Consider the following 17,513-nt stretch of genomic DNA (forward strand, 5'->3'; position numbering starts at 1 on the left):
CAAACGAACGCTTAATTTTCTCTTTCTGTGCTGTTCATTTGCTTCCATTTTTCCAATTGAGATGTTCTATTCATTGTCAGTCTATGTTGGCCGAACGAAAGGGAACGAGAGAGGGAGAAAGTGAGGGACAATGAAAACACATTTGTAGACTGAGATTCCTTTGCTTGGTTACCATTGTTGGCTTGTATATCCTTGCGGACAGCATGCAAAGGTTACTAAGCTCAACAGCTTTTGGATTATTAAATGCATTTAGTCCTTCAGAATGATGATGTTACGGATTTTTAATTGTCAATGTTTCTACATTCTCCTCTCCATGAATTCTACACAAATTGGGATTACATGGAAAATTTAAACGGCTTAATTTTTTTGTACAGCTGCATTTGTTACACCCTTTTAGTCAATTTTTTATTGTTAATCCTGAGCAAGGATTAGACAATCGTTGACAAAGTTTTATGCAAGAAATCGCAACAGGTGGAAACTAGGAACGAAGAAAATTGAATATCTTTAAGAAAATTTATGTTAAAACCTTTTTTAAAACTATAATTTAGAGATAAAAATGTATAGTATTAGTACAAAAATCCAAGTTATATTAAAAATTCAACTGACAAGCAATTATTTAATGCTACAAGGCGTGTCTTAAATATAAGACATCTGAAATCGAACTGAGTAAGACCTTCATAATAAATAAGATAAATCGATACCTTTACAATGGTAGCCCAAAAATTCCAAACAACTATCTGGACGACAATTTCCCTTCAAGGACCACAACATTAAACACACTAGACTATCTTCTAACAATACCTACACCTACAACAATGTACAATATGAGTGCAGCATTTAAACTTGTACTTCACTACATACAGGCGCTTCCGTTTTTACGATAGAAATACGGACAAGGCTTACTCTCACAAAGGAGTCACATTCAAATAATCACTTAATACAGCTTCCACCATATTGAGACTTAATTTAATTTTAATTCCCTCCCCTTATAAGAAGGCTTCTTTCCAAAGTTCCTACATTTAAATCAAGAAACACTGGGATTTAATGAAAAAATATATTCCTTCCTTATATTTCATATGGATTTCTTTATTAATCCTAGGAATATGGTTGTGAATCTCCAGAATATCTAACATTTAAACAACTCTACGAACTTCAAATACCCAAATTTGAAACAGTTCCGGTGAATAACGTCGCTAAAATCATTAAAATACCGAATATAGGGATGTTCCATTATATGGCGGCTATACCAAAACATGGACTTGCATAGACAATTTTCTGTCACAGGCTGTAGTATTAATTACGAACATCAAATACCAAAATTGACACAATTCCGGTGAATAATATCGCTAAAATCATCAAATATCGAGAGGTGCTGCTATATGGGGGCTATAGGAAGGCGTGGACCTGCACGGACAATTTTCTGTCATAGGCTGTAACTTCAAATACCAAATTAGAAACATTTCCGGTGAATTATGTCGCAAAAATTATCAAAATACAGAATATCGGGAGGCATCGTTATATGGTGGCTATACCAAAACGTGGACCTACATGGCACATTTTCAATACCAAAAATCCTGCAGACATAATAGACATTTGAGTAAAATTTTATCAACCTACTTCATTTTGTTCGGAAGTTAGAGTGATATGCACCGACGGACGGACATGGCTTAATCAACATAGAATTTTATGCTGATCAAGAATATATGTACTTTGTCTAAAATGTATATTTCAAGGTGTTACACAAAGAATGGCAAACTTAATATACCCTCCATACTATGGTGGATGGTATAAAAATGAATATATCCACCATATTTTTAAAGGTGGGCGAAATGAAAAATTGTGATCCGTCAAGGCTTTAAATTTCATTTCTGAAATTAATTATTAAATAAATAATTAATTGAAATATTAATTAGCACGATTAGCACGATATATGTGTTGTAATGTAAATAATTATTAATATAATGAATTTTACCCCGATGGCGATATGTATTCTGAATTTTGTGCCACATTCTAGATATGGCATAAGTATTTAACATCAATAAAATAATTATTTCAATATTATTGTTTTCTGTTTATAAACATCTAAAAAACTACTCTAAATAAACTTATTTCCGCTAAGGGTCCATAAAATCCCCTCATGCATTGTTTTAGGGTTAATATATACGACATTCACAATAATCGAGCACAATCATTCACAATAATGTTTACAAAATACAATCTGGTGGGGAAGCATTTAGCACAACCCATAATTAGCAGAACTATTTTCTGTCGTTATAAAAGTATCTGGAGCAAAAATTCAATCGCCACCGACATGCCAATTAAAGCAGCTTTAATTGATTTAAGTGGTACATTGCATGTCGAAGATCAGCCAACACCGGATGCTGTCAATGCACTGAAAAGGTTATTTAATGACGACAGTACCCATCTAATTTCCACTAAAAACTAATTTATTTTTTAAGATTAAGAGAATCCGGAATATTTATACGATTCGTAACAAACACAACCAAAGAATCACGGCAAACATTGTTGCAACGTTTGTTGGCCATTGGTTTCCACTTGGAAAAGGATGAAATTCACAGTTCCCTAAGTGCTGCAGTGGATTATGTGAAAAAGGAACAACTGAATCCGTACTATTTAGTTAGTAAAGATGCCCGCACCGATTTTCCTCCTAATGACAGTGAAAAGCCATTCGATTCGGTGGTAGTGGGTCTGGCACCGGATGAATTCCATTATGAAAATCTCAATAAGGCTTTTAAGTAAGTCACACACAAATAACGTTGTATTATTTAATGAAATTTAACACCTGATCTTAGTATTTTACTGGCCAATAAGAACCACAAATTAATAGCCATACATGAGGGTAAATATTACAAACGCAAGGATGGTCTAGCCTTGGGTCCTGGATGCTTTGTAAAAGGCCTTGGGTACTCTAGTGGTGCTAAATCGATTTTGATAGGCAAACCCAACGAGTACTTCTTCAAGAGTGCCATAGATGGAACGGATATTGCCATAGAAGACTGTGTTATGATCGGTGATGTATGTAATTGAATAGAATTGTTATGCCAAAACAATAATTTTAAAAATATCGAATTTCAGGATACCAAAGACGATATCGTGGGTGCAATGAAAGTGGGCCTTAAAGGTATTCAAGTGAAAACAGGAAAGTATTTACCCGATGTTGTTGCCGAACCACCACCTACGGTATTGGTCGAGAACTTTTCAGAAGCTGTAAGTTGGATTTTGGAAAATAAGTAGAGACACAAAATCAAATGCATATAGGTACCAAAAATGTGTGTTTTGCAAGTTATTTTGTAGTTACATAATAAGTAATGATTAAAAATTTTATTTTAAATTACTGGTTTAATATTATTTATACAAAAATAACAGAATTTTATTTGGTCAAGTTTAAAAATAATTTAATAGCGAGGGACAAAACTATGTTTCAGAAGATTTATTTTTTAAAATATCTTCACCATACAGGGCCGTAATGGCCACCAAACGTGAATCTAAATAACTGTGCTCAATTTCACAGCGATTTCCAACGCCAGCCAGTTTAATAATCTGCTTCAAATTAGAGTTGCGCGGTAGGAACAATGCCACATTTTGCGAAATGTGCCTTGCCGCTTCAACCAACTCGGATGCCTTGACTGGCAGCAGATACTTTTCAATATCATAATCCTTTTTGTTTTTATATTTCGGTCCACCCCAGGGTGGGCTGAGAAAGACAGTATCAGCTTTTAACTTACCCGTGGAAGCAATTTGAAGAAAATCTCCGCATATGAATTCTATTTTGTGCGATACATTGTAAATCTTGGCATTATGTTTGGCCATTTCCAATTTAAGTGGATCTATGTCGATGGCGATTACTTTGTCACAAGTCAATGCAAATTGTATGGCATTTCCTCCACTGCCACAAAAGCCATCAACAAGAATACTGGTTTGTAGACGTTCAGCCAAATGTTTTGCCACTTTTTCGGGGGTGACAGAAAACCAACTTTCACGGTCAAGACGTATGCCCTCATCAAAACGGGAGAATAGACTAAAACGTTTACGCCAATACTTGAGCATACCTTTTTCTTCAATAAGGAATGCTGGAATATTCTTTAGTTTACGATTTTTCTTTTTCTTTTGGGATTTCTGCTGCACTTTTCTAATTGCATTGTTCTCTGTGGCATGCAGCGATGATGAGTCGTTTTCCTCCTCTTGCAAAGGCGGCAAAGTACTCGCCGAAATATCTTCCATTTCAGATTCGCTAGATGTGTTCTCAATATCCGACTCGGAAAAGAAATCGCTAAAGTGTAGAGTTTTGTGCAGTTTTTTGGATTTCTTAGCTGAATTTTGTGGTCGACCCCCAAAAGCTGTTGGTAAACCTAAAAGTTTTAATTGTTCCAATTCTTCGGATAAGTTGTTATACTCATTCGATGAGTACTTGTTATTGTCTTCGTCTTCCTCCTCCTCCTCTTCGATTGCTTCTTCAATGGGTAGTATATGTTCTAGGGAGTTTTTTAATTCCAAAAAATAATTGTAGAGTATTGTTGTGTAGAGTAAATACTGTTCAAAATAAATTTCCTCTCTGTGTTGATCCCACAATTCATTCCAGCTTTGGGAATATTCTTCTTGTGCTATTTGATTGTCAACGCTGCTTTCGCCTGACTCCACAACTTTTCCCCCTTTTATAGATTCCAACTGTATGTCTTTTTTATCCAAATTTGCATCCCCTTCTCTTAAAAATTCCTTGTACTTTTCATTCCAAGTCTCCAGTACAATATTCTCACCCTCTTTGTTCCAGTATTTCATCCAATTATCCTGTTGCCATTTATCAAAGTCCTCTTGTATGGAATTTATTAACAAACTATGATCATCCTGCTCATTAAAAATTTCAGAAAAGCCAAAAAATTGAGGTACTTTTGATTTTGATTCAACAAAATGTTGAGTCATTGTCTTCCTTTTCACTTTGCTGTGCGTGTAAGCTTATCACCGAAGGCTTACTGACTCCAACATACGTATTTCTAAATTCCGAGATATCAATTCGCTGGCTTCATTAACTTGGAAGGCAAACCAAACGTTTACGGCTGGTTTATAAAGATTTTTAAATTGTTGCAGTAAAATCCCTCTGTTCCCGGATTGTACTCGTTCCACCACCCCTCTGGAGGTAAGAATCTCTGTACCTTGATTTGGAGATTTCGGTAACAGTTTGACCTCACCTAAAATTTCATAGTATTTACCATGTTCCAAGGTGGAACAAGTGTTCAATGATGCCGCTGTTGGAATAAGTTGTATTTGTAGCGCTCCTTCGGGTAGAGCGTATTCTCTGCGCAAGAACAATGGCTTGGAATTAATATAAACGTGGGTCATATCCATCGTACTTACTCAGAAATGTGTGGAATTCGTACGTTCTCCAGATAAACTTCACCAGTTGCAGAAAATACCTTCCCAATCAGGCGACATTTACCATAATGTAGTGCGGAATAATCATCCACCAGCATCAATTCCTCAACCAGTAAAAACTTGTGATAATTACAGTACTGTGGAAGATTTTCTATAGTTTCAATATCGGACAATATGGAAACGTTTAAAGACATTAGCCGGCAAGTTAATCCATCAAGCAGTAGAACTAGTTTATTTGTGTCAAATGCGTTCATTCGTTCCTTTTGTTTACAGCCAGTAACTGTCACACATGGATTTTTGTCTATTGTGAATGTACACAACTACAAATGCAAACACAAGAAATGACAACTGTCAGACGCCATTCACAATAAATTGACTTGCAAAAATTTGTTTGTCATTCCGCATTAAGGGGTAAAATCAGAAAATCATTTTGTAAAGTAAAGTTTGTTCAGTTGCACCGCCACAATCCACAATGTTCCGAAATCAATATGACAGTGATGTTACCGTTTGGAGTCCCCAAGGACGTCTTCATCAGGTGGAGTATGCAATGGAAGCCGTAAAACTTGGTTCAGCTACAGTTGGCCTCAAGAACAAGGAGTATGCCGTGTTGGTTGCATTAAGCAGAGCGGCTTCCGAACTGTCGTCATGCCAGAGGAAGATAATTCCAATTGACGAACATATGGGCATATCCATATCTGGAATTACTGCTGATGCTCGTGTCCTGAGCCGGCACTTGCGTACGGAGTGTCTCAACTACAAATACTCCTATGACACCACCTACCCAATTTCCAGATTGATTTCATACCTTGGTAACAAAATGCAAACCTGTACACAACGTTATGATCGCCGGCCATATGGTGTTGGTTTGCTTGTAGCTGGTTATGATGAAATGGGACCTCATATTTATCAAGTCGTCCCATCAGCAAATTTCTTCAACTGCAAAGCCATGTCGATCGGCTCCCGTTCGCAGAGTGCTCGCACCTATTTGGAACGTCACATCAACAGCTTTGCTGAATGCTCCAAGGATGAACTTATCTGCCATGGTATACAGGCTATACGTGGTTCATTGCCCAATGAGGATGTTTCTGGTAAGGAAAACAGTTCATTGCTTAATATCTCGGTGGCCATTGTCGGTCGCAACCAGCCATTTAAAATACTTGATGATGCTGAAACTTTGCACTACTTGGATATGGCTAAAAAGATGGGTACAACTGTTGTCACTGTGGAAGATGATCCGGAATCAACAGGAAGCGACGAGGACAAGCGCCCCGCTGAAACTCAAGATCAGTAAAATATAAAAATTCAAATGTAATAAATAGTTTTCGTACTGGATTAACATTTCTTAAAGAGTAATTATAACAAAAACAGTAAATACATGGAATAAAATTCACAAAAATCTTTAAAACAAATTTCAGAAATTCTTCTTTTTTAAGTATTTATGTCTGGGCTTTTGGACCCATTACCGGAATATCATACTTTTGGGTCCAGATAATATCCCAGGATATAGGATTTCTACATTCCAATTTTATGGCAAAGCAATAATGTCTGGACCCTTTACCGGAATATCATACATTTGAGTCCAGATATAATCCAAAGGTATATAATTTCTTCCCTCTAATTTTGTGAATGGAAAATTCTGAGCACCAAACGTTTTTCGCATCATCATCCGGCCAGCTGCGGATTGCAGTTAAAACAATGCAAATTAATTACTCTTTGCTTTTTTCTTTAATTGTGCTTTCATTCATGAAGAGTTTTCCCAATCACATTATGATTTGGCATCTCGGGAGAAATAATTGGCATCCAACTGTTAATTTCATAATAAATAGATTTTGTAGATATGTAGCATACCCCCTTTTCTAAAGACACAAACCAATCCATTCTTCTGCAAGGGCTTCTTTAGTTTCTGTAGAGAAAGGTACCCGTTTATTCATCACCACAGACAAAAAAATAAAGTGCTGTATGTTCTCTAAACAGTTGAAGTTTTAATTGCAGTTGTGCTATGAACATACATTTTTAAGGATTAAGATATAGGATAGGTTTATATTTTTCATGCCCAGGAGTCTGGCTTTCAAATGATTGTCTATACATGGTACAGGCTAAAATTTTGTTTAATTGAAATAAAATCAATTTCTTTGGCCCAAGGATGAACCTTAAAAAATTGTTAATTATGGGCTCATAATGGTTTTGGAACACCTAGCCTAGTGGCTAGGGACCTAGTAGTCCCGGTGTGGATTTAGACGTAACACCCGAATATTTTAGATGTTATGTTTGTCCAATTATGATTTATTGTGGATAATCAATTTGGATATAGCTTTAGCCCACATATATTAGTCTGTTCCAGAACTGTAAGAAGGTCCGTTTCAGAACTGCAAGAATGTAAACGATTTTACTACGATAACCGATTTTTTCCCGAAAAAAATGCACAACTAGTACATTCTTGCAGGTTCTGGAAAAGAGCATATATGTTTATGCGATTGAATAATTTTACTCTCCCAACGCCGTAATATGCAAGAATCATAAAGGGAAAATCAGTTATCGTAGTAAAAAGTTTTACAGTTATGCAGTTCTGGAACAGACTAAAATATATTTGTTACAAGAGATTTGATCTGTTGCAGAACTGCAAGAATGTAAAAGTTTTTACTACGATAACGGATTCTCCCTTTATGATATCGAAGAAAATTGCAAAACTAGTAGCAGTTACTGGAATAGAGCAATTATGTGCAACGCATAAATTCAAATTTGGTGGAAGTCGATTTAGAGTAAGATATAGCTACACTCGATTTTTAGGCCACAGTAAATATATGCATTAGCGTCGAATATATTTCAATTGATTAACTTTACAAAAATCCCCAAGACAAAGGTACATTATTTTCAGAAAGCTTTGGTGAGGTAGGCTATTTGGCGTGCCCTTATTTTAGTCTATTCATTGCTTGATAATAATGAAGATGTGTACCTAATTGAAATTATCTTCGATGCGCTGTGTAAGACTTTCTTGGTAATTACGCTATGACATAAATTTAACATTTGGATTCCTGATAGGGTAGGTAATACCTCCATCTTGTTTAACAAATTTCTCTGAATAAAATCCCTAATTTATATCGTAGTTTGTTTGTTTAATTAGGTGGCAACATTTGGTCAGCAATTAATCGATTAGTCGAAAGTCGGCCTACACATCCCTACTCGAGAAGCGGCTATTTTCACACAACACACGGATTTTAGGACATTAGTTAAAGAAATTAGAATTTTAAGTAAAATAATAAACAAAAAAGCACAAAAATGTCATTTATGAATCCTGTTGATATGGTAGAGGAAGATGCTGCCGATTTGCAGTTTCCAAAAGGTGAGAAAATTGCTTAAATTCCTCTTTAGAAAACAAGCGTCTTTTTTTGTTAGTGCCAAACAGATATACGAGTTGTGACAACAAGTCCCACTCTTTCGAGATGTGGTGACTACTTCAATAGAATGTAATAACATTTATTTTCAGCAACTTCTTCGCACAAGCGAAGGAAAAAGTGTAAAACAAAAATTATCACTGCTTTGGTAAATGTAGACACACGTTACACTGTGGCCACGTACGACCCACAACAATTGCAGCAATACTTGGAACAACAGCAAGAGCTGGCTGAAAAATCCAACAATGGTCCTGATGATGTGTCACAATGTGCAACATGTCGCACCAAACTTCAGGAACCCTTAATACGATGTGCCGACTGTGATGAGGAATTGTGCCTGCCATGTTTTGCCAAAGGTCGTGAAATTCGACAGCACAAAAACAATCATGCCTATATAATAGTTAAGGATGACATACAAATATTTCCTGGGCCGGGTTCATGGACGGCCCGTGATGAACGTATTCTATTGCAGACCTTGGAAACACAGGGCTACGGAAATTGGGATGCAGTGGCTAAGGCCCTGCAGTATCGGCATGATGCTGCTGCATGTCGGCAACATTATCATGATAATTATTTTGGTGGTGTGTTTGAGAAATTGTTGGGATTGCAACATGCCTCGGAGGCATATACGCCGCAACATACACCCTATGTAGTTAAAATGAGATCTGTTGATCCACCACGACATGATGATATCACATCCATGCAGTTTAAGTTAATGGCAGGATATCGCTGTGCCCGTGGGGACTTCGATACACCATACGATGTGACGGCGGAAAGTTTTCTCACAGCCATACAAGAAGAAGAGGAACGTATTATAGACCCAAGCGAAGATGAGGCAAGCGATATAAACACAGAAGAATGTTTAGACGAATTGAAATTTGCTCTGGTACAGGCCTACAATCATCGTTTACAGTAAGTGTACTCTTTCAATAAATGTTGAAGAAAATAATCGTTATTTTTTATACAGGGAACGTCAACGCCGCTACAAAGTAATGCGTGATCATGGTCTCATTATGACCAATCGTACAATGGGTTGGATTACAAAGTATGCCGATCCCCTACGTTCCGAAGCAAACTGCAAACGTTTTCTTGCCTTCATGCAGCTGTGCAAACCCATGGAATTTGATTTATTAATAGAGGGCATGAAATATTTTAGTGATGTACAGAAGGCCATATTCCGGTAAGCTTTAAAATATTAACGGAATTTAATGGAAATCCTAATGTTTTTTTGTTTTGTTTAGCCTCTACGAGTTACGGCAAAACGGCGTCCGAATAATGTATGGAGGATCCTTGTACTTCAAATTAAAAAAGAAACGCTTGTACGAACAACGAGAACGTCTAAGAAATGAACGCCAGCTTCATCAATACGATTGGAGAAAGTTGATACCATCCGATACTCATGTATTCAATGATTCTGTAGGGTCCTATTTCTTAACACCCACAGTAAATCCCCTGCCGCGTAAAAAAGCCGGACCAATGGATGTTTTCGGTGGGAACTGTTTGACACATAATCAAACAATATGTTGCTAATTATTTGTTCTGTTTTAGGTTTACCTGGTTTTGCCAAATTAAATGAAGCTGAACGCCAGCTATGTAGTGTGGCCCGCATTGTGCCACAATCGTATTTAGATTATAAAAATATATTAATAGCTGAAAATGCCAAAGTTGGTCATATACGTTTGGCCGATGCTAGACGCCTGATCAAAATTGATGTCAACAAAACAAGACAAATATATGATTTCCTCTTAGAGCATGGACATATTAATAAACCAAATTAAATTAAAATGATAATTTGTTATTATTTTTAAGACAAGGCGCTTGTTTTTTAGTCTATTTTTTAATTGTAATAATATTTAATTGTGTACATTTTGTCCTTTTTATATAAGAATTTGAAAATGCCGAAACTCTTTTAATATCGGAAGTCCACATGTTGTTGGATCATCGCAAACGACAAAACGAATCGGCCGATGAAGAACAAGAATTTTCCGAGGTGTTTATGAAGACCTATGCCTATACGGACAGTTTTCGAAAATTCAAAAACAAAGAAACAATTGCAGCTGTTAGAAGGTATTTGATTTGGAATTCATTTTGTAAATTAATTAATAATATGTTTTGTTGTATTTCTAGTTTACTAATGCAAAAGAAATTACACAAATTCGAATTGGCCGCATTGGGTAATCTATGTCCTGAAGCCCCCGAAGAAGCCAAAGCCTTGATACCCTCCCTTGAAGGTCGTTTTGAAGATGAAGAGCTGCGACAAATCTTGGATGATATCTGCACTAAACGTAGTTTGCAATATTAGTGTAATACATACTATCTTCAATATATCTATAAGTTTTTTTTGTAAGACGACCAATTGAAATTAATATAATTGTGGAGGCATTTATAAAACTATTTTAAAATAATCTAATTTGTTACTTTTCAAAGCTACTGACATCTTTATTGAAAGAAAATTTTGTATTTCGCCGGAGAGTAACATTAAAAAAATTTATCTCTAGAAGGCATCAAAACAATATAAGAGGCATCAACATAATGTATTGCATGAACGTGAATGTAGCCACTGGCGTAGTGGGATTCAAGAAACCAATACATGGTTTGTATAGAAAACAAATGTGAAAAATAGAAAATATCAGCAAACTTCAATTTTTGCATAAGTTTTTTGCCACCTTTGGACCAAACGAAAAAGTTGTTTTTATTTTTGTGAAATCAATTTTCACTTGCCATTTGATGTATAATTCTTTATTAAATCAATTAAATTGATTTTATTTCCACATTTATCAGTTCCCCTCCCCCGAATATTTCGCTTTTAAATAAAACCACACGTCGTTGGATGTTCTTAAATTTGGCATAATTTTAAATAGTTTAGTTTCCACCAGACAGCAGATGATAAATTTGGCACGTCTATCACGATGAAAATCCTGCAAATAAATTGTTTTTAATTAAATTTCACTCAGTTAACATTTAAAGGGCATACTTCGTCTGAGCTATCTGGTCCCTTTTCCACAACCTCCCAAATTTCTTCCATTTCCAGATAGGCCTCCAATGTCATAGACCAACCTTTGTAGTTTTCTGAGCCCATGAGCTTTTCCACCGTTAATACCAGTGTCATTTTGGAATCTGTGTAAGGGTGGTAGGAAAAAATTAATTACAAATTTAGTAAAAAAGTCTCGCATTAAACTTTTATCATAATTTTATTTTTATATGTTATTAACTTATTTAAAAATTGCGGTGTTTTAATTTGAAATTATTATATTATTTTCCGTACAAATTAAATTTTTTTTTATTATTACCTTTATCGGATTTTTAGACGTGTTGTTAGCTCAAGCTTATATTTTGTAATGCATTGAGCTTGTCATAAATCAATCGATACATTTAAAAATGCTTGAGCCACCAGAAAAAGCACAACAAAAAAGAACAACAATGTAGCTGATAATAAATTTTCGTAGAAGACAAAAACAAAAAAGAAATAGGGTCTGCGATATTCATACAAAGAGGGTATTGAATAGAATAGAATTAAAGATGTGTTACTTTTTCATCATTAAATCTAAAGACTCTCAATCATACACAGATAGCTTATAACATTTAATTATGATATAAACATATGAAATCTGTCCTTTCCTTGTAAATATAGGCAGTCGTGGTTGTCAAAATGTATTTTTTTTTTAGTTTTTTTTTTTTTTTTAATATAGTTTCTGTGCAAACCCTAATACAAAACCAATGACCTTTTAGCAGCTCTTGAAAATGCTCAATATACATATAATAGGAAATGAAAAAGAGCAAGGTAAAAATCGAGTGAAATGGACAAGAATATAGTTTTGAATTCTGCACCCCTTTAATGGGAGGAAATGGGGTTGTGTGTGTGCTAAGAAAATTTGTAGTGCAAATTTCCGTAATAAAAACCCCATTACATATTATGTTAGATTCACATGCAAAGTGACTTTTTTATATTTTATTATCATTTATTTTTTATATTTTATTATTTAAGAACATACTTTTAAGCGCTCGGGCTTTAAATGAATTATAATTACACTTCAAATTGTAAATTAATATAATGTTTTTAATATATTTAAATAGATCTATATTTTGTAAATAAGTGCCTGAATGTCTAAAGATTTGTTTTTTGAAATCTTGGACAAAAATTCCCTTTGCAAACCTGTAGGGATGACAATGTCTGCCTGAGCAAAGTCTTTGTCTCGTAGGTTCCAAAGTTTCGGCGTTTCTTGTCCCGAAACAAAATTTTCGTTAATATTTAGTTAAAGATAAACTCTTGGGATAGCTTCGTATGATTTAAATATATCGAAAAAAAACCTTATATAGCTAACATATTACAGCCCCCAAATTTTAATCATTTTGAAGGTGTCAGAATGATTTTTTAAACAATTGGGCAGTGGTCCCAAATTTCCGATTTAAGGATATTTTGATATTTAACAACATTTTCAATTAAAATTATTTGAGATTTTCCCAGGTGCATTTTTTATACCCTCAGCCATATGGCTAGAGAGGGTATATTCCATTTGATACGGCCAAAACGTGCTTCATCGAAATAACGGTTTTAGACCTTAGGTCCGTTTCAAGATATTTGGAGTCGATCTCGGTTCGTCCATCCGTCTATCTGGCTGGCTGGTGCACATGATAACTCTGGAAGGGAGTATCTGGGCAATGTCGACCCACTCCTTCCGGTACCTCTCCCACAAAATATCAACATTTTCAAAGAAAATAATTTACTGCACAAAAAGAGAAAGCATAATCCGATTTTGCTCCAACTTTGCAAATCCTAATATTTGCATCACAGCTAGGTCGGGTGCGAAAATGGACAATATCGGTCAACTCTATCAAGTACCTCCCCCGCAATGGGTCAACATTTTGAATATTCGTGAGGCTCGTAAAACACAAAATTTACATCCAATTCTATTCAGACTAGGCACATCTCAAAAAAAAAACATATTTTATAAAGATGGTAGAGATCGGACCATTCCTTCTGGTACCTTCCCTACAAAGGGTCAAGGTTTTGAATAACCAAAACGATCATAAAATCCGAAAAAGCATCCAGTCCTCTTCAAATTAACGATATTACATCAAGGTCTGATGTGAAGGTGGAATATATCGGTCCACATCTTATTACATCAATATCTGTTGTAAAGATGGTAGAGATCGGACCATTTCTTCTGATACCTCCCCCACATAGGGTTCGAGATTTTAAAAAACGAAACGCTCAAAGAAAGCAAAATAAACATCCAACTTTCTTCAAATTTCACACATCCAAATAGTTTTGCTAACGCAAGATATGTTGTGAAGATGATATATATCAGCCAAATCCTTCTGGTACCTCACAAAGGATCACAATTTCTAATACATTTATCTGTCATAACTTGCGAAACAAGTCGGCGCTTCTTTACAACTTGCTGCATCTAAATTTTTCTCTTAAACAGAAATCTGATCTGAATATGTAATTTATCGGAATTTATGATTTCGCCTAAAATTGGATATAAATGTTGGATTTTCTTGTAATTTTCCCCATATCAATATTTTTATCTGTATAAGATGAAGAATGAAAATAAAATACTTCGGTCCGCTATATATGTAACCTCACGCATATTTCCACATTTTCCCAAAATTTGCACATGTCTCATATAAATTATAGGAAGTAGCCGATATATATTCCAAATCCAAAGCACGTCAGTCAAATCCAAGTCAGTCTTAGGTCAGATACGAATTGGTCAATATTGGCCAACTGCTTCGGAACCTGCCCCATAAAGGGTCAAAAGTTTTGAATGATCATAACTCAAGGCTAGGGGTATACATTTCTTGGCAATACCGGCTGATACTCTTTTACTTGGTTTTTATAAACTTTCCTCGTCGGATGACGGACTCAGCTCGTTTTTTTAAATAATAAAAAATAATATTCACTTGTAATATTCATTTTCTTCTATTTGTTTGGTTTTATTTTATTTTGTAATCACATATTTTGCTTTGGGTTTTTATTGTTGTTGTTATTATTAAAATTTCACTTTTATCGTATCATGGAGTGCTGTTTCTTCAAATAGCCCCACAAATCTCTGGACGTACGAATAATGGCCATAAATTGGCAAATCTTAGTGTCGGTCAGACAAAGAATTATAAATTTGGCTCTGCGATCCTTATGGCCATCCTAATATCAAGAAAACGAAATCCAATTATTTAAAAGAATTTTCAATTAATGTAAATGTGTTTACCTCCTCACTACCATCGGGACCATGTTCCACCACTGCCCATAGATCTTCCGTTTCCAAATACGAACGCACCGTCATGGACCAGGCTTTGTAATTATCCAGACCACGAAGTTTTTCCACCTGCAAATGCAGAGCCATGATTACGTTGGAATTGTATTAGTCAGCAATGTTTCCTGTTTCGTTTTGCTTAGATTCTCTGCTGATTCGTTGGTTGGTTATGTGTTGCCCCTGTGTTTGACTTTTCATAAATAACTAAATATTGGTTGCACTGAGTGAATATGTAGACCACAATAATCTGAGATTTTTTTTTTTTGCTTTTGGCATAGGGGTAGAAAAGTGTGATTGTTATGGAAAATCCATATTTTCCCTTTTGTTTTGGCCCCACCCAACAACAATAAGCCATGTGAGAGCAATCAGGATTATACCGTCTGATAAGAACATGCGGCAGTGCAAAAGACAATGCATTGCAAGTGTTCCTCTAACACATCGCCGACACTGCTGCAATGCTGTCGATTTTTTTTGTTCTGCTTTTCGCCAATGTTGAACATGACCATGGCTTTCAATAAGTGATTGTTGTGAGAGGCATTGACATTGATTTCAAGTGACCCAATACCAGAGACGTCGAAAATTTTGCCATCAAGTGATTGAAATTTATGATGCAAAGAGGATATGAATTTGGATTTCCATTGGAGGTAAGATCACAACATTCAAATGTAGATGCAGCCGAACTTTGACTTCATGTGGGTGGAAGGGAATTTTTAAACCTTAAAAATAGAATAACAAGTAAAATAGAATCAGTCGTTTTGCCGGCAGATGTTTACCCCCAGCCTTGAGTTATGATTATTTAAACTGTTGACCCGTCGTTACGGGGAAGTTCCGAAGCAGTTGGATAATATTGACCAATTCGTATCCGAGCTAAGATTGATAAAAATATTACAACGTGCTTTGGATTTGGACTATATTGACTACTTCCTATGCTTTATATGAGACTTGTGCAAATTTTGGGAAAATGTGTAAATATGCGTGAGGTAACAGATATAGCGCACCGAAGTTTTCCATTTTCATACTTCATCTAGTATAGATAATAATATTAATATTTTCAAAATTTGAAGGAAATCGAACATTTATATCCAATTTTATGCGAAATCATAAATTCCGATTCATATCAGATTTCTGGCTAAGAGAATTATTTAGATAAATGCTCTGTTCCAGAACCTGCAAAAATCTACTATTTTAGCAATTTTCTTCGATACCATAAAGGGAAAATCGGTTATCATAGTAAACAATTTTATATTCTTGGAGTTCTGGAACAGGCCAATAGCAAGTTGTATAGAATCGCCGATTTGTTTCACAAGTTATGACAGATATAGATATTGGTAATTGCGACTCTTTGTGGGTGAGGTACCTGAAGGGGTTCGTAGATATATATCATGTGCTGCGTTAGCAAAAATATTTGGATTTGTAAAATTTGAAGAGAGTTCGAAGCTTATTTCGCTTTTTTCGTGCGTTTTATTTTTCAAAAGCTTGAACCCTATGTGGAGGCGGTACCAGAAGAAATGGTCCGATCTCTACCATCTTTATGACAGATCTTGTGTTGATGGAAATATTGAGATGTACCAAGTCTGAATGGAATCGAATGTTAATTTCGCATTTAATGAGCTTTATGGATATTAAAAATTTAAACCTTTTGTGGGGGAGGTACCAAAAGGAGTGGACCGATATATCCCATCTTCACACCAGACCTTGGGTTAATAAAAATATTGTGATGTGTGTAATTTGAAGAGAACCGGAAGCTTATTTTGGTTGTTCAAAACTTCGACCCTTTGTGGGAGAGGTACCAGAAGGAATGGTCCGATCTTTACCATCTTTATAACAGATGTTTTTTTGATGAAAATATTGAGATGTGCCAGGCCTGAATAGAATCGGATGTTAATTTCGCTTTTTATGAGCTGCATGGATACTCAACATTTTGACCCTTTGTGGGGGAGGTACCAGAAGGAGTGGAACGTATATCCCATTTTCACACCAGACCTTGGGTTAATAAAAATTGTGATCTGTGAAATTTGAAGACAATCGGACTCTTAAATCACATTTTATAATAGTTATAATTATTCAAAATTTTGACCCTTTGTGGAGGAGGTTCCAGAAGGAATGGCACGATCTCTACCATCTTCATAACAGATCTTGTGTTGATGGAAATATTGAGATGTATCAAGTCTGAATGGAATCGAAAGTTATTTTCTCGTTTTGTGGGTATTCAAAATGTTGACCCTTTTGTAGGGGAGGTACCAGAAGGAGTGGACCGATATATTCCGTCTTCACACCAGACCTTGGGTTAATAAAAATATTGTGATGTGTGAAATTGAAGACAATCGAACTCTTACATCATATTTTATATGAGTTATAATAATTCGAAATTTTGTACTTGATATTGCACTGATTACAAATATTAGAAATTGCAAAGTTGGAGCAAAGTTGGAGCAAAATCGGATAATCTTTTCTTTTTCTGTACAGTAAATGGTTT

At 35.4% G+C, this 17,513-nt stretch overlaps 6 protein-coding genes across 7 annotated transcripts; 3 read left to right on the forward strand and 3 right to left on the reverse strand.

The window, feature by feature from the left end:
- The first annotated feature begins 2,190 nt into the window (after positions 1-2,190).
- LOC101900510 (haloacid dehalogenase-like hydrolase domain-containing protein 2) lies at positions 2,191-3,282 on the forward strand. The gene is made up of 4 exons (XM_005188147.4): positions 2,191-2,400; positions 2,460-2,756; positions 2,814-3,036; positions 3,097-3,282. The coding sequence occupies exons 1-4, from the start codon at positions 2,201-2,203 to the stop codon at positions 3,253-3,255; spliced, it is 879 nt and encodes a 292-aa protein (XP_005188204.2). The 5' UTR covers positions 2,191-2,200; the 3' UTR covers positions 3,256-3,282.
- Positions 3,283-3,327: 45 nt separating this feature from the next.
- Positions 3,328-4,938, reverse strand: LOC101900165 (trimethylguanosine synthase). The gene has a single exon (XM_005188145.4). It carries the CDS (start codon positions 4,936-4,938, stop codon positions 3,436-3,438), a length of 1,503 nt encoding a protein of 500 aa, XP_005188202.1. The 3' UTR covers positions 3,328-3,435.
- Positions 4,939-4,974: 36 nt separating this feature from the next.
- LOC101900339 (uncharacterized) lies at positions 4,975-5,642 on the reverse strand. Its single transcript, XM_005188146.4, has 2 exons — positions 5,371-5,642; positions 4,975-5,311 (listed from the first exon to the last, which is right to left on the reverse strand). Exons 1-2 carry the CDS (start codon positions 5,640-5,642, stop codon positions 4,975-4,977), a joined length of 609 nt encoding a protein of 202 aa, XP_005188203.2.
- A 97-nt stretch (positions 5,643-5,739) lies between these two features.
- On the forward strand, positions 5,740-6,797 carry LOC101899990 (proteasome subunit alpha type-1). Its single transcript, XM_005188144.4, has one exon. The coding sequence runs from the start codon at positions 5,861-5,863 to the stop codon at positions 6,677-6,679; it is 819 nt and encodes a 272-aa protein (XP_005188201.1). The 5' UTR covers positions 5,740-5,860; the 3' UTR covers positions 6,680-6,797.
- A 1,714-nt stretch (positions 6,798-8,511) lies between these two features.
- LOC101899821 (DNA-directed RNA polymerase II subunit Rpb4) lies at positions 8,512-11,190 on the forward strand. 2 transcript variants are annotated; one of them, XM_020038446.2, is made up of 5 exons: positions 8,512-8,728; positions 8,873-9,692; positions 9,748-9,960; positions 10,022-10,269; positions 10,329-10,565. In XM_020038446.2, the coding sequence occupies exons 1-5, from the start codon at positions 8,665-8,667 to the stop codon at positions 10,556-10,558; spliced, it is 1,575 nt and encodes a 524-aa protein (XP_019894005.1). In that variant the 5' UTR covers positions 8,512-8,664; the 3' UTR covers positions 10,559-10,565. The 2 variants fall into 2 exon arrangements, with proteins under 2 accessions (XP_019894005.1, XP_005188200.1); XM_005188143.4 differs by lacking the exons at positions 8,873-9,692; positions 9,748-9,960; positions 10,022-10,269; positions 10,329-10,565 and adding exons at positions 10,667-10,847; positions 10,908-11,190 and having other exon boundaries at positions 8,546-8,728.
- A 3,505-nt stretch (positions 11,191-14,695) lies between these two features.
- On the reverse strand, positions 14,696-15,265 carry LOC101899493 (uncharacterized). The gene is made up of 2 exons (XM_020038424.2): positions 14,993-15,265; positions 14,696-14,928 (listed from the first exon to the last, which is right to left on the reverse strand). The coding sequence occupies exons 1-2, from the start codon at positions 15,125-15,127 to the stop codon at positions 14,791-14,793; spliced, it is 273 nt and encodes a 90-aa protein (XP_019893983.2). The 5' UTR covers positions 15,128-15,265; the 3' UTR covers positions 14,696-14,790.
- Positions 15,266-17,513: the final 2,248 nt, after the last annotated feature.

This window comes from Musca domestica, unplaced genomic scaffold, assembly GCF_030504385.1.
Source record: "Musca domestica strain aabys unplaced genomic scaffold, Musca_domestica.polishedcontigs.V.1.1 12, whole genome shotgun sequence".
Classification (NCBI taxonomy): Eukaryota; Metazoa; Arthropoda; class Insecta; order Diptera; family Muscidae; genus Musca; species Musca domestica.

What these genes read in the sequence shown, in the direction of transcription:
- LOC101900510 (XM_005188147.4), top strand. Translation starts at nt 2,201, where the DNA reads ATGTTTACAAAATACAATCTGGTGGGGAAGCATTTAGCACAACCCATA. An exon ending in AATCTCAATAAGGCTTTTAA is followed by an intron (nt 2,757 to 2,813) that starts GTAAGTCACACA and finishes ACCTGATCTTAG; the next exon opens with TATTTTACTGGCCAATAAGA. An exon ending in ACTGTGTTATGATCGGTGAT is followed by an intron (nt 3,037 to 3,096) that starts GTATGTAATTGA and finishes ATCGAATTTCAG; the next exon opens with GATACCAAAGACGATATCGT.
- LOC101900165 (XM_005188145.4), bottom strand. Translation starts at nt 4,938, where the DNA reads ATGACTCAACATTTTGTTGAATCAAAATCAAAAGTACCTCAATTTTTT.
- LOC101900339 (XM_005188146.4), bottom strand. Translation starts at nt 5,642, where the DNA reads ATGAACGCATTTGACACAAATAAACTAGTTCTACTGCTTGATGGATTA. An exon ending in CGAATTCCACACATTTCTGA is followed by an intron (nt 5,312 to 5,370) that starts GTAAGTACGATG and finishes GTTCTTGCGCAG; the next exon opens with AGAATACGCTCTACCCGAAG.
- LOC101899990 (XM_005188144.4), top strand. Translation starts at nt 5,861, where the DNA reads ATGTTCCGAAATCAATATGACAGTGATGTTACCGTTTGGAGTCCCCAA.
- LOC101899821 (XM_020038446.2), top strand. Translation starts at nt 8,665, where the DNA reads ATGTCATTTATGAATCCTGTTGATATGGTAGAGGAAGATGCTGCCGAT. An exon ending in GCCTACAATCATCGTTTACA is followed by an intron (nt 9,693 to 9,747) that starts GTAAGTGTACTC and finishes TTTTTTATACAG; the next exon opens with GGAACGTCAACGCCGCTACA. An exon ending in GTACAGAAGGCCATATTCCG is followed by an intron (nt 9,961 to 10,021) that starts GTAAGCTTTAAA and finishes TGTTTTGTTTAG; the next exon opens with CCTCTACGAGTTACGGCAAA.
- LOC101899493 (XM_020038424.2), bottom strand. Translation starts at nt 15,127, where the DNA reads ATGGCTCTGCATTTGCAGGTGGAAAAACTTCGTGGTCTGGATAATTAC. An exon ending in GTCCCGATGGTAGTGAGGAG is followed by an intron (nt 14,929 to 14,992) that starts GTAAACACATTT and finishes TCTTGATATTAG; the next exon opens with GATGGCCATAAGGATCGCAG.